Source organism: Pteropus medius, unplaced genomic scaffold, assembly GCF_902729225.1.
Source record: "Pteropus medius unplaced genomic scaffold, Ma_sr-lr_union100, whole genome shotgun sequence".
NCBI lineage: Eukaryota > Metazoa > Chordata > Mammalia > Chiroptera > Pteropodidae > Pteropus > Pteropus medius.
In genome coordinates, this window is record NW_024340849.1 from 20,478,735 (window position 1) to 20,492,047 (window position 13,313).

The 13,313-nt window shown below is 37.4% G+C and overlaps 1 protein-coding gene across 1 annotated transcript; it reads left to right on the plus strand.

The window, feature by feature from the left end:
• Positions 1–3,208: 3,208 nt before the first annotated feature.
• IER3IP1 (immediate early response 3 interacting protein 1) lies at positions 3,209–12,666 on the plus strand. Its single transcript, XM_039842340.1, has 3 exons — positions 3,209–3,399; positions 10,465–10,566; positions 11,452–12,666. The coding sequence occupies exons 1-3, from the start codon at positions 3,309–3,311 to the stop codon at positions 11,505–11,507; spliced, it is 249 nt and encodes an 82-aa protein (XP_039698274.1). The 5' UTR covers positions 3,209–3,308; the 3' UTR covers positions 11,508–12,666.
• Positions 12,667–13,313: the final 647 nt, after the last annotated feature.

Below are 13,313 nucleotides of genomic sequence, written 5' to 3' on the forward strand. Positions count from 1 at the left end.
GTAGAGATCTGTTGCTTCAAAAATATTGTGAAACAAACAACCCCCAAATTTAGTGATTTAAAATAACAATCAGTTATTCTCATGGATCTGTGGTTGGATGAGGATTTGCTATTTAGGCTGGGCTTGACTGGAATCCTTTGGTTCAGCTTCAAGCAAGTGTTCTCATTCTTCTCCTAGAATCTGAGGACTGACCCAGGTATGTTTTTGTTTGTTTTGTTTTCATGGGAATGTCAGAGGCACAAGAAAGAAAGCAGAAGCATATAGGCCTTTTGAGGTCTAGGCTCAGAGCTGGCACAGCAACTTTTTCTCCTTATTCTATTGGCCGAAGTAAGTCATATAACTGAACTCAAAGTCAAGGATCAGTAAAATTATAAGGCAAAGGCATTGTTACAGAGAAGAGTAAAACTTTGGATTCAACATGCAATCTCAAAAGTCCAAGGACTGAGTACATCCTGGAGCATCTTAACTTTAAAGGACCTCCAGATCTAATCAGGGACCAAACAAGATTACCCTAGACACAATCTTAACCATTGTTCCCCCTTGCCTAATAGAACTGTATTAAAGGCATCTATTCTTTGGTCCAAGAAATGAAAACATTGACTCTGTATTACTAGTTACAAAGGAAGTCTGTGGCAAGGTACTCCAAGATGCCAAAGTGTGCCATCTAACAGTCTGAAGAAAAAAGAGCAAAACAAAACATAATGAAGTAAATGATAAGGAGATGTCTGTGTTTGAAATTGAGGAAAGTTTAATCTTCAGCAATAGTGTGTCTGATAGGATATCAAACATGAATGTATCATATAGACATCAGAAGCTCAGCACCAAACAACAAGTTCTAATTTTAAATAGGCCATAGTAAGTCATTTTTTTTCAAGCTGCTTAGATGCAGAATATGCATTTCACTCTGTTCTTTGTTTGGAGGCAGATTTTTTTTTTAAATACCAAGAAAATTATTTTATACATATATAAATTTCCAGGCTTTTGAATACCTTTGGAAGTACGAAAATCAGAGGAATAATTCTTTTTAAGAATTTAATATGCTGTTATCGGCTTAGGACACAAATCTGGGTTTTTGAAAAATAATGAATCAGATAACATGGTACTAGTACTTCTACACTATCTTATATTTTAAGCTGCTTTTGCTAGATCTAGAGATTTCTGGGGCTGAAGGAGCCTTAGAGATCATAATCACCCAATTTTATAGATGAAGTAACAGAGGCCTAGAGAAGTTAATCTTATTCTTTTGACAATAAAAGAATTGGGTCAAGTAAGTTGTAACCCAATGGCGAGTAACACATAGAAGTAACTGTGGCAGGCTTTACTTCCAGTCTACTCCATTCATCTCTATAATATCCAGTCATCCTTCTCCTTCTCTTCTCAGTAAACACACAGTCTAGTAGAAACTGTGATTTGCTGATCAAGAAAAGCTTCCAAACAGGGTCCTTTAGGTGCTCCTTGCCCCCACCTAGTCCAGTGTAGAAATCCAGTAGTGCTCACTGTCCACTTATAGGAACAATCTTCCACCAGTGTCTAGTGTTTTGTGGGCCTTGAAAAACTGAAAGATTTGTTGGTATCCTGTTATTTTGTTTATTCTCTTTACTTATTATCTTCCTGTGTCTCTCCCTACCTGATTTGCACATACGGCTGATTTTGGAGACAGGGTTTATGTACACCCATGGGAAATGATATATCTCTTCTTCTCTATAGGCACTAACTGGTTGACCTATTTAAGCTTAATTTCTTCTTTGGAGTTTAATCATTCTTTTTTTCTTTGGGCAGGGGGCTGTGTCTCTTCCAGCAGCCACAACTTACAGGCTTCCAAAGTGCTTTTTGAGACTAATGTGCTGCTTTCCCCTTTTCTATTTAGGGGACCCTGAGAACCGTAGGAGGTGATTACTTGGCATATTGTATTGCCCTCAAACAAGATCTAAAATTTAACATAATCAGATGCAGGCTTTTACTGCTGCCATCAGAGATACACAAAGCTGTACACAAATTAGAGTGGTAAAGACAGATTTAAATCAGTAATATACTTTTGCAATAGGAAAGAGGGTTAAGGGTGAACTGAACTCAACTTTGATTTGTACAGAGGTGACTGAGCATTTCAAAGGGAGACTGAGGGAGTAGAAAAGGAGGTGAGCATGGGGCTCAGTAGAATCAGGTAAGTGAAAAATACAAAGGGTGATCAGTGTAAATGTTGATTAGGCCAGCAGTGTCTCTTAGCTGGCAATTAACAAAGTTAGGATTCTGCCCTCCTACAGAGAGACTGGGAGACAGAGGCCTATCCTTTCTGATGACTACATTTCAAAGTTATGGCCTTCAAAGTTATGAATTGTTGGAGGTACATATGCATCTCAAAAGGACAAAGGAAGGATTCACAGTTGTAAGCCCTTTTTAGTAGATGCTTTAAGAAAGGGAGGCCTGGGCCTATTTTCAGGTGTTGGCCAGAACAAAGTAAATTCTTTTGGCAAGCCTTAAGCTTTCTCAGGCAGGCTCCTTATGGGGTCATTTTAGAGATGTGGCCTTGAGCTGTTAGAAACTGTGTTAATGTTTAAGTCTTTTAATGTGGGAATAGAGGTGTGGATTAAATCATTCGTGTTGAGTACCTACATTTTTATAGGCCAAGGCTGAGCCTTAGTCATGAAGAGTTCTCAGAGGAGCCCGATTAGAGTTTGATCAAGGAGAGGATGTTTCTCACCGAGTAATTTTAAGATACGTTATTTTATTTCATTTTTTAAAATTATTTGACAAAGCCTCTGTTTCTTCATATGTAAAATAGGAATGTTAATATCTCATACAGTTCTTGGGAGCACGTAGTACAGCACTGTCCAATAGAAATATAATGCAAGCCTTACATTATCAATGTCCTCATAGCTACATTTTTAAAAAAGTAGAAACAGTAAAAATTCATGGTACTTTAATATTTACCTAATATATTCAAAATATTTCAACATGTAATCAACATTTTTAAATTATTGGGAGCTTTTACGTTCTTGTTTTCATCCCAAGTCTTTCAAATCCGGTGTATTTTACACTTACAGCACCTCTTTTCGGACCAGACACATTTCAAGGGTGTAACAGCCACATGTGGCTCCAGCATTGGACAGCACACGTCCAGACGAGCTAAGCAGACACGCCCTGCCTGCAGTGGGCAGGGAGGCAGGTCTTAGCCAGATGGGGTGGAGCTTCTTGGAAATCGTTTTTGGGCCTCACCGGCTCCCGTAGGAGAGCGCCGGCTGTGGCGGTGCCACGTCCCCCGCGGCGGCTGCAGGAGAATCAGTTGGGCGTCTGGTCGGTTCCCGGCGGTCATGGCCTTTACTCTGTACTCGCTGCTGCAGGCGGCCCTGCTTTGCGTCAACGCCATCGCCGTGCTGCACGAGGAGCGCTTCCTCAAGAACAGTGAGTGGGTCCGCGGGGCCGGGCAGAGGTGGCGGCAGAGCCCCTGGGGCGCGGACCAGAGCCAGGCCGCGTGAGGGGACTACCAGGGCCAGGACAGACGAGCCGCCAAGAGCTTGGCTTTTGGGGCCTTTCGTTGCTGGGGGAAGCCGAGCCACTTTCTTCTCACCAGGTTTGAATCCAGCAGGGGAGTAAGGATTGTTTAACAGACGCTCACTGTGTGCAGGGCCTTGGGAGTGGGAATGGGGGACGGTACGGAGGCGTGCCAGCGACGCCCCTGCCTGCAGTTAGTTTAGGTTAGTAACTCGATGCACTTTCCTGTGACCACTTTTAATGGTCAGAAACCTAGGTCTAAGTTTTCAGTTAAAGAGAAAGGAGTGTGGCTCATTTGGAGCATAGGTAATTAGGAGAATAAATCACAGAAGGCCATAGGGGTTCCCAGGCTTTGGGGCTAAAAGGAAAGGGAAAGTGTTGGTATGATCACGACATCCAGTCACCAGTGTTCCAAGGAAAATTTATCCAGCCCAGATTTTTGGATGCCTACCATGCTCCAGGAGCTGTGCTACGGTCTAAGAGTACAAAGAAGAACAAACGATTTCTGCTAACCAGGATCTCCATGACATCCTGGGCAGGCCACTTCTTGCTATATGAGGCAGAATAGAGGCAGGATACTGCATGATGTGCATCATTTGTTGCAGTATACCAAATATATCTCTGAATCACTGAAACTCAAACCCGTGAATAAGTTTGATTCATTTTATTCCTTAAGAAGAGATTTATTGGGCCCAAATTATGTGCCAGGCCCATGAAACAGCTAGGGTTACAGAAGTTACCCTGCCCTCCTAATGGAAGTTAACCTAAGTGAAATTGAACAGATAACAATAAGGATGCAGAATATTATGAAAGAGAAGTGCAGGGAGATACTAACCTGTGAATCTGTGAAAGTTTCTTGGAGGAAGTGTGTCTAACCCAAAATGTGATAAGTGAGTAAGACATTAACTATGTGAAGGGGAGAGGATGTAAGAAATTGAGAGGGTAAGGAATAAGAGTTGGTATGAAAACGGCAGGTGAAAATAAGGCTTAAGCAGGACAATGACATGACCAGATTTGTGTTATTGGCAAGATTTGTGTTGTTTGCAGTATGGAGTACAGATAGAAAGCGTAGAAGACCGGATGTGGGAAGCAACATCCCGAATAGGGCCAGTAGAGATGCTGGGTGTACTATCAGTTGAGTGGACATAATAACAACAATAATAATAACTAATACTTAATATTATATGCCAGGATCTGTATCCAGTGCTTTACATATATTAACATGTATAACACTGTCGATAGCATTGTGAGATAGATAACGTTTTCAACCCAACTTTACAAATGGGCAACCTGAAGCATAAAAGGGAGTAGGTAACTTCTAAGATTACACAGCTAGAAAGTGGCAGACCTAGGATTCAAACTTAGTCTGACTCAGGAGTCCATCTCTTCATCACTATACATACAGAAAAGTAGAATGGGTCATGTCATGGGTTGAATTGTGCTACTCCCCCCACCTCCAAAGATATATTGAGCTTCTAACTCTTGGTGCCTGTGTATGTGACCTTATTTGGAAATAGGGCCTCTGCAGGTATAGTCAAGTTAAAATGAGGTCACCCTGGATTAGGATGGGCCCTAGATTTAATGAGGTGTCCATATAAGAAGAGAGATATAGAGACATACAGACTCACAGATGGGGAAGAAGGCCATGTGACAACAGAGGCAGAGACTGGAGTGATGCAGCTGTGAGCCAACCAATACCAAGCATTGCCAGTAACTATAAGAAGCTGGGAGACAGGCATGGATGAGATTATCACTCAGAGCCCCCAGAAGGAACCAATTCTGCCAATATTGTGATTTAAGACTTCTGGACTCCAGAACTGTGAGAAAATAAATTTCCGTTTTGTTAAGCCACCCAGTTTGTGCTGCTCTGTTACCGAAGCCCTCTCAAACTGTTAGAAATCAAAAGGTATTTTAAAGTTAGAAAAGGCAAATGTTTATGGTTTGGACATTGGGAATGTGAAAGGAAGGAACAAGTCAAAGACCCCTCTTGGTTTTCTGGTTTAAGCAACTGAGCGAAGAGTCGTACCTTTATGAGTTAGTACTGGAGGAAAATTCGGGGAGTGGGATGGGTGGATAAGAAGATGAAGAGATAATGAAATAAGTTTTGGACATGCTGAGTTTGTGAATATATCTGAGATATGCAAGTAGAGATGTGAAATAGTCAGTCGGACTTAAATCCGTAGAACAAAGCAAGAGCCAGGGTAGGGATTGAACTTTGAGTTTGTCAGCCACAGATGATAAATGAAACCATCGAAGAGATGAAATTGCTCAGGGAAAGAAGAGGACAAAGAGAATTGGTGACCAGGACAGCCCTAGAATCTCTTCCAGTATTTAATGTTTAGGTAGAGATGGAGGAGCTGACAGGAGAAATTGATGAGTGAGCAAAACAAAGAGATGAGAAAATCTAAATAGTGGAGTTTCACAGAAGCCAAGGAGTGTTTGAGAAGAGATAGTACAACTGTGGAATGTTTCAAGAAGCCAAGAAAAATAAGGACTGAAAAATGTCTTAAGGATTCAGGGTAGTAGAGGCCATCAGTGATTTTACAAGAGCAATTACAGTAGTGGGTAAAATCCAGATTGGAATGGGTTGTGGAAATAAATGGACAGTGGTGAAACGGAGACAGCAAGATTACCCAAAGTTATCACTACATTAGAGGAAATGAAAAAAAAAGTAGCGGGAAGAGGATGCCAGGATGTGTTTTATGGTGGTGGTTTTGTTTTTAGATAGGAGAAGCCTGAGCATGTCTCAGCAATGACAGTGAGAACTAGGCAGGTCTCTTCAGCAAGTCAGTGCCATGGCAAAAATGGGGAGAGAGTGACCACTGAGGCAAATATACACAATATAAGAATAACAAAAGTAGGAGAGAGGGAGATGTAAGGGACATACCCATATGCAATGCATGCATTTCGATTGAATCCTGGTTCGAACATGTCAATTGTAAAAGACATATGGGGAACATTTGGTGAAATTTGAATATGGACTGGATGGATACTGGATGATATTAAAGAATCACTGTAAATTTTGTTAATATAATAAATTATACTATTATAGTTATGTAGGGAAATATATTACTAGTAACTTAAAGTATTCAAGCAGTAAAAAAGATGAAGCATGTATACCAGTTATTAAATCTGAATGATAGGTATGTTTAAAAACTTTCATAATTAAAAAAGGAATTGCTAAAAGAAAGAATCTAGTAGTGAGAGAAAAAATATGGGAGAGAAGTAAAGTAATTGGTAGCCTGAGGATTCTGAGATGCACAAAGGGATGGGTTCTAAGGCACAGATGGAGGGTATGGCTTTAAATAGGAGGTTGGATACTTTCTTCATTGGAAAAGGAGGAAGGATTAGCTGGAGAAGCAGGAGATTCCTGGATTTGGTGGCAAGAAGTTTTTCTTCATTACTTTTAACAAATGAGCAATCCCTATGAGCTAGGAGGAAAAGTTGCAGCAATATCTGTCTCATATATCTTGCAGTGGAACAGATTTTTAAAAAATAATTATGCAGATAGTTCATGGAGCCTGGCATAAACGCTTTGAAGGAAGAGAACTGAGTAAAAACTGTGGGAATGTAACCTGGTTGAATCAGGACAGTGTCAGTTCCTAAAGAAATAACATTTCAAGCCGAATTCCGAATTAGGAATAGGAATTAGCCTATTTTAAGGTACCTTTAAGATTCCCAAGTAGAGCTGTCATGTAGGCAGTTGCAAATATAGGTCTTGTAATAAATCATATTAGTAAAATAAACAAAAATCACACAATCATCACAGTAAAAACATTAAAAAAAAAACATTCAACAAAATCCAACACTCTTTCTTGATAAAAACATTCAACAAACTAGGAATAGGTGGGTGCTTCTTCAATCTGATAAAGAACGTCTAGGGAAAATCCAGTTAAGGTTATACTTAATGATGAAAGACAGCGTTTCCCCCAATTAGGAATAGAACGATGTCCTCTCTTGCCCCTTAGAACATTGCAGTGGAGATTGTAGGCAGGGCAATTAGATGAAAACTATCTCGTTTGCAGGTGATATAATCTTTATATAGAAAGTCCTAAAAAGTCACTAAAATTATTAAAACTAATGAGTTCAGTAAGGTTGCAAGATCAGTAACAAAAATCCGTTACTGTTTTTCTACACATGAACAATCAAAATGAAAACAATTTCATTTACAATATTATCAAAAAGAATAAAGTAGGAATAAATTTAACAAAAGAAGTGTGAGTCTCATGAAAACTACGAGACATTGTTGAATTAAAGAATAAAGGTTTTTAAAGATAAAGAACACGAAGACATCCCATGTCCATGGATCAAAAGAATTAATGTTTTAAGATGATAATACCAAACAATATTGATTTACAGATTTAATGCAATGTCTATCAAAACCCTAGGTGGCGTGTGTGTGTGTGTGTGTGTGTGTGTGTGTGTGTGTGTGTGTGTGTGTGTGTGTGTAAACTGACAAGTTGATCCTAAAGGAAATGCAAGGGATCCAGAATAGCCAAAAAAATGTTGAAAGAGAACAAAGTTGGAGGACTCATGCTTTGAGATTTCAAAGTTTACTACAAAGCTACAGTAATCAAAACATGTGGTATTGGCATAAGAATAGACATGTAGAGCAATGGAACAGACTTGAGAGTCCAGAAATAAACCCTTACATTTATGGTCAATTGATTTTTGACAAGGGAGCCAAAACAATTCAGTGGGTAAAGAATAGTCTTTTCAACAACTGGCACTGGAACAACTACATATCTATAGGAAATAGAATGAAGTTGAACCTCTCCTTCATACCAAACATAAAAATTAACTCAAAACCATAGACTTATAAGCCGTAAGATCTAAAGCTGTACAACTCTTAGAAGAAAATATAGGCATAAAGCTTTGTGACTTTGGATTAGACAAAGTCTTTTTAGATACAACACCAAAAAGCACGTGTCAAAGAAAAAATACATAAACTGGACTTCATCAAAATTAAAAACTTTTGTGCCTTTAAAAGACACTATCAAGAACCAAGAAGACAACCACAGAATGGGAGAAAATATTTGCAAATTACATTTATGATAAGGGACTTCTATTCAGAGTATATCGAGAACTATTACAACTCAATAATAAAAGATAAATAACCCAATTAAAAATTTTGCAAAGGATTCAGTGGTCAGCATCATTAATCATTAGAGAAATGCAAGTCAAAACTATGATGAGATAAACTTCACACCAACTAGGATGACTGTAATAACAACATCATAATAATAAGTGTTGGTGAGGTTGTGGAGAAATTGTAACCATCACACATTGTTGGTGGGAATGTAAAGCAGAATAGCAGCTTTGGAAAACAGTAACAGTTCTTCAAAATGTTAAACATTAAGAGTTACCATGTCACTCAGTGATTCCACTATTAGGTGTAGCCAGAGTAATCAAAACAAACAGTCACATAAAAGAACATGAATGTTCATAACAGCATTATTTATAATAGCTAAAAAGTAGAAATAACCCAAATGTCCACTGACTAAGAATAGATGACTATAATATGTGGTATATCCATAATATGTAATACTACTTGTCAATAAAAAGGAAAGAAATATTGATACATGCTACATGGGTGAACCTTGAAATCATTATGCTAAGTGAAAGAAACTCTAGTCATGAAAGACCACATATCATGATTCCATTTATATGAAACGTCCAGGATAGGCAATTATATAGAAACAGAAAGCAGACTAGTGGTTGTTTGGTGCTGGAGGGTCTGAGGGCATGGAAAGTGGTTGCTCATGGGTACAGGATTTCTTTTGGGGGTGATAAAAATGTTCTGAAATTGAGCATGGCAATGGTCGCACACCTCTGTGAACATACTTTAAACCATTGAATTATATACTTTAAACTATATGGTAGGTGAATTATATCTCCGTAAGTCTGGGTTTTTTTTAAACCGCACATTAGAAAATTATTCAGACAGGTATTTATTACATCCAGTGCTAATTATGAGTGATACAAAAGAAACATGAAACAGTGTATTAGTCAGCTCAGGCTGCGAAAACAAAATATCATTAAGCAAAGTGAAATCTTGTTTCCTGATACTTGGTTCTTCCATATATAAAATAAAGACTTGTTTTCTGTCTTCAAGTTTAAGAGTTAATGTGTCAGAAATTAATTAAACCCTGTCGTCATATGAGATAAAAAATGTATAGTCATATGAGATATGACAGGTGGACCTGAAATAAGGACAAGAGAAGGACAAATTGTAGAGACGAGGGCATATAAGTCTTTAGAAGAATGCGTAAGGCAATAAAAAATTAGCAGGTAAAGGCAAAGAAATAATGATTTATAATATCAAGAAAAGATGTACAAGAAGGTAAAAGGCTCATTTATGGAAAGTAAGTGGGATAATTGGCTACATTCCTCACCTCAAAACTGAGAAATGATAAATAATCAAAGATAAAAGGTGTGGCCCTGCTGGCAGGATACAACATGCTCTGAAGGCCTAACCAAGCTGTGGCCAGGTTTAGTTTAAAATTTCCCCCATGTAATGTAGATAGTGCATCTCAGTTACATTATCTTTATACTGACATTTAAGTTGGATGTTACAAATTCTGAATTGGACCAATTATTCCACTTGACACTGCTTTAGTTTTGTTTATTTTTTCAGTTCTGACTTGAAAATGTTTTGTTTGTTTAAAAAAAGAAGAAAAGAACTATCTGGTGTCATAACGGTTATTTTTACTGAATTAAATGCCATGAAGTAATTATTAGACTATAGTTTATTTTATAAAATGAAAGTGAAAACGAAATGAGTTTTTGCTGCTTATCAAAAGTAAAAAATATAAAGTATTTAATCTAGTATTGTTTTTACTTTTAAGTCATTACGACTTTATATTTTATGTCTTTAACAAAGGCTCAAGGTAATCTTTTAGGGGATGACTAATGAGGGAGCAAGGTGAGTGCATAATAAATTTTAACACAGCTAATCATTTTTATATTATGCAGTTGGCTGGGGAACAGACCAGGGAATTGGCGGATTCGGAGAGGAGCCAGGAATTAAATCTCAGCTAATGAACCTTGTTCGATCTGTAAGAACCGTGATGAGAGGTAAGAAGAAAAACCAGTGAAGCACTGTTAAGTTTTAATTTTGTGGTTTGATTTAACTAGCAAAGCTTCCTAGTGTGAATACTACCACATACCATCTTTGTAGTGGGAAGTATTTTTTCTCTTCAACCTGGCTTTATTGCTTAAAGGTTATTGGTTTCTTTCTTAGTTTGCCTCTTATTTCTATCTAAGCCAGTAGATGAAAATGGAATGCTCAGTGGTATAATCAGATTGTATGTTACCTCACAGAGTTGAAAGACAATGATGATCTTGCCTTTTGGAAATTCTCTTGCTTCCAAGTAGTTAAGTCATCGAGTCCTATAAAGGCTCTCAAGAGAAAAAAGTCCCATATCTTCTGTTCTGTTAGAAAATATTCTAGAGCAACTCAAGAAAGAAGAGTTCAAACCTTTTATTTAAAACCATTAAAATTAGGGTCTGTCTCTCTCTATCTCTATGTTGTCTTCCTCTTTTTTGAGCTGCTTTAATCACAACTTTGGATATGATAAGTTTATTCTTAATTTAGTGATGAAGCTATGGAATCTTCTTTGCACTGTATTTCTAATGTCAAGTGTCGCTGGCAGCCATAAAGGTCAACTTCTGCTTAAGTCCAGTGTGTTGCCTTGTTCTCAGAGCTGCACCAGCACTATCCACAGATTTTTTCATATTGACCTAGTTGTACCAGTGTGATCCTTATCCCCAGCCACACAAGCCCTCTTTAAAATTTTGGATTTTGGATCCAGTGCATGTTCGAATGTTCCTGTTATAAGTATTTACAACATGATGATGATGACTTATTGTTTAAGTATTTCTATCTTTTCTGGATGCTAGTAACTGACCGAGTTTTTTTCTGATATTTTCTTTATAGTAACGACTTTTTTTTCTTTGCAGCGCCCTTGATAATAGTAAACTCAGTTGCAATTGTATTACTTTTACTATTTGGGTAAAGATCAATGGAGGAAATGGAGACTCAGAAGAAGAGATGCCAGTAGAAGTTATTACTTCGATCTTTATTGGAATATGCATATCCTAGCTGGCTGACCTTGGACTTGACAAGAATATAAACCTGAAAATAAAACCAGAGTCCCCTATTTATCTGATTTTTTAAAAGTTGCAGTTATAGTTTCATTATAAAAAGATCAGATAATCAGAGGCAGTAGCTATTCAAGACTGTAATATATTTGATTGCTGACTGTTAATAATAAGTTCATGCTTTGGTGAAGATTGTTAAAAGGTACAGCACTGTCACTGTGTTTTTAGAGTTTTTTCTCTCTCACTTCTCAGGGATGAATTTTTTTGCAAAGTTTTGAAATTCCTAGTGACTTAGCTATGATGTGAGAGTGATTATCCTCCTAGATAAAATTTAAATGTTGTTTTTTAAAGTACTACATGGGAAATGATAAAAAGGTAATTTGGATAATTTTATTTTGAACTCTTTGATTAAATATTTTTGTCTATATATTGTCTTGGTTATGAAAAATTCAAATTGATGGTAACTGTTGAGGAGCAATACTCTGATTTTAGGGAGAATTCTAAATTTATAAGTCAGATAGTCACCTGATGATTCTGTTTTTGTTTTATTTTCTTTTCATGCATTCATTATTTTACTAATGTATCTGAGTGATGAGGCCAAATCAGTGTCTACATATATTCATTGGTAGAAAAATTGTGTAGAAAAGTCTATGCCCTTTTTACAATGATGACTTATTTTTTAAAATCAGCATAAATATTGGCCTGCAAGAGCAATTCTAAACAATCACAATTAAACTGTACTGTGTAAGAAGACTTTATTGTGAAGCATTTACCTCTCCCAAAATTATCATGTTTCAGTTTCTTGGAATAGCTTATTAAGGGGTGTGATTCTTAATTTTTCATTCTGTCTGTCAATAGGGCATTCATGCTGGATAAGTTATTTTTTGTTTTATTTTTATGTCTTAAACCATCCCATATTTGCTCATCCCGTAATACAATTTGATGCAGAAAGAGTAAAACTATGTAAATGTTTTTTTCTGGAAATTATCAGTTATAATATTTTAAAGGGGGTGGAAAGGCATCTTTGTTTATAGGAAAAGATTTGTAAATAAAGTTAAATTTCCAAGTCAAGCACTTGTTTTTGTACCTTAGTATATATACCTGTCAGTGTTAACAAAATTCTCATTTTGTATGTAACACTTAAATATGTTCTTTGCTGTGAAATCACTGAGCACAGATTTAATGAAAGTAAACATTCACAATCCATTTTATTCTTCAGTGAATTGAATTGCTGACATACATCAAAGTGACTCATGAGCAACTTTTATTCTATGACTTCAGTTACTTCAAAAATTTTAAAGCAGGTATTGAATGCCTGTTGACCAACCCTGAGTTAGAGATAGATTCTCTCTGGGTTGTGGGCTTGCAGCTGAACCAAAGAAATGCACCAGGGATTCATAGTTGATTACTTGGCTCATGTAGGTAACATATTTGGCACTTAGAGGCAGTGTTCTTACAAACGGCTGATGCATGAGTCTAAGCTTCAGCCACTGAACAGATTAAAAAGCAGCAGTTAATTGAGGGTACTCCCATTTATCCACAGGCTATGAGCCATACAGGAACTCTAGAAAGAAAAGAGAGACCTTGTCTTGATGCCATTTTCATGTAAGACATTTCAACATACCTTCATGCTCATTAAGTGTTGGGATACTGTCCAAGTTCACACTCCACTGGGGAGCAGTCAAGCAGGGCAAGCTCAGAGTATTTTGTAGCAAAGCAGT

What these genes read in the sequence shown, in the direction of transcription:
- IER3IP1 (XM_039842340.1), top strand. Translation starts at nt 3,309, where the DNA reads ATGGCCTTTACTCTGTACTCGCTGCTGCAGGCGGCCCTGCTTTGCGTC. An exon ending in GGAGCGCTTCCTCAAGAACA is followed by an intron (nt 3,400 to 10,464) that starts GTGAGTGGGTCC and finishes TATATTATGCAG; the next exon opens with TTGGCTGGGGAACAGACCAG. An exon ending in TGTAAGAACCGTGATGAGAG is followed by an intron (nt 10,567 to 11,451) that starts GTAAGAAGAAAA and finishes TTTTCTTTGCAG; the next exon opens with CGCCCTTGATAATAGTAAAC.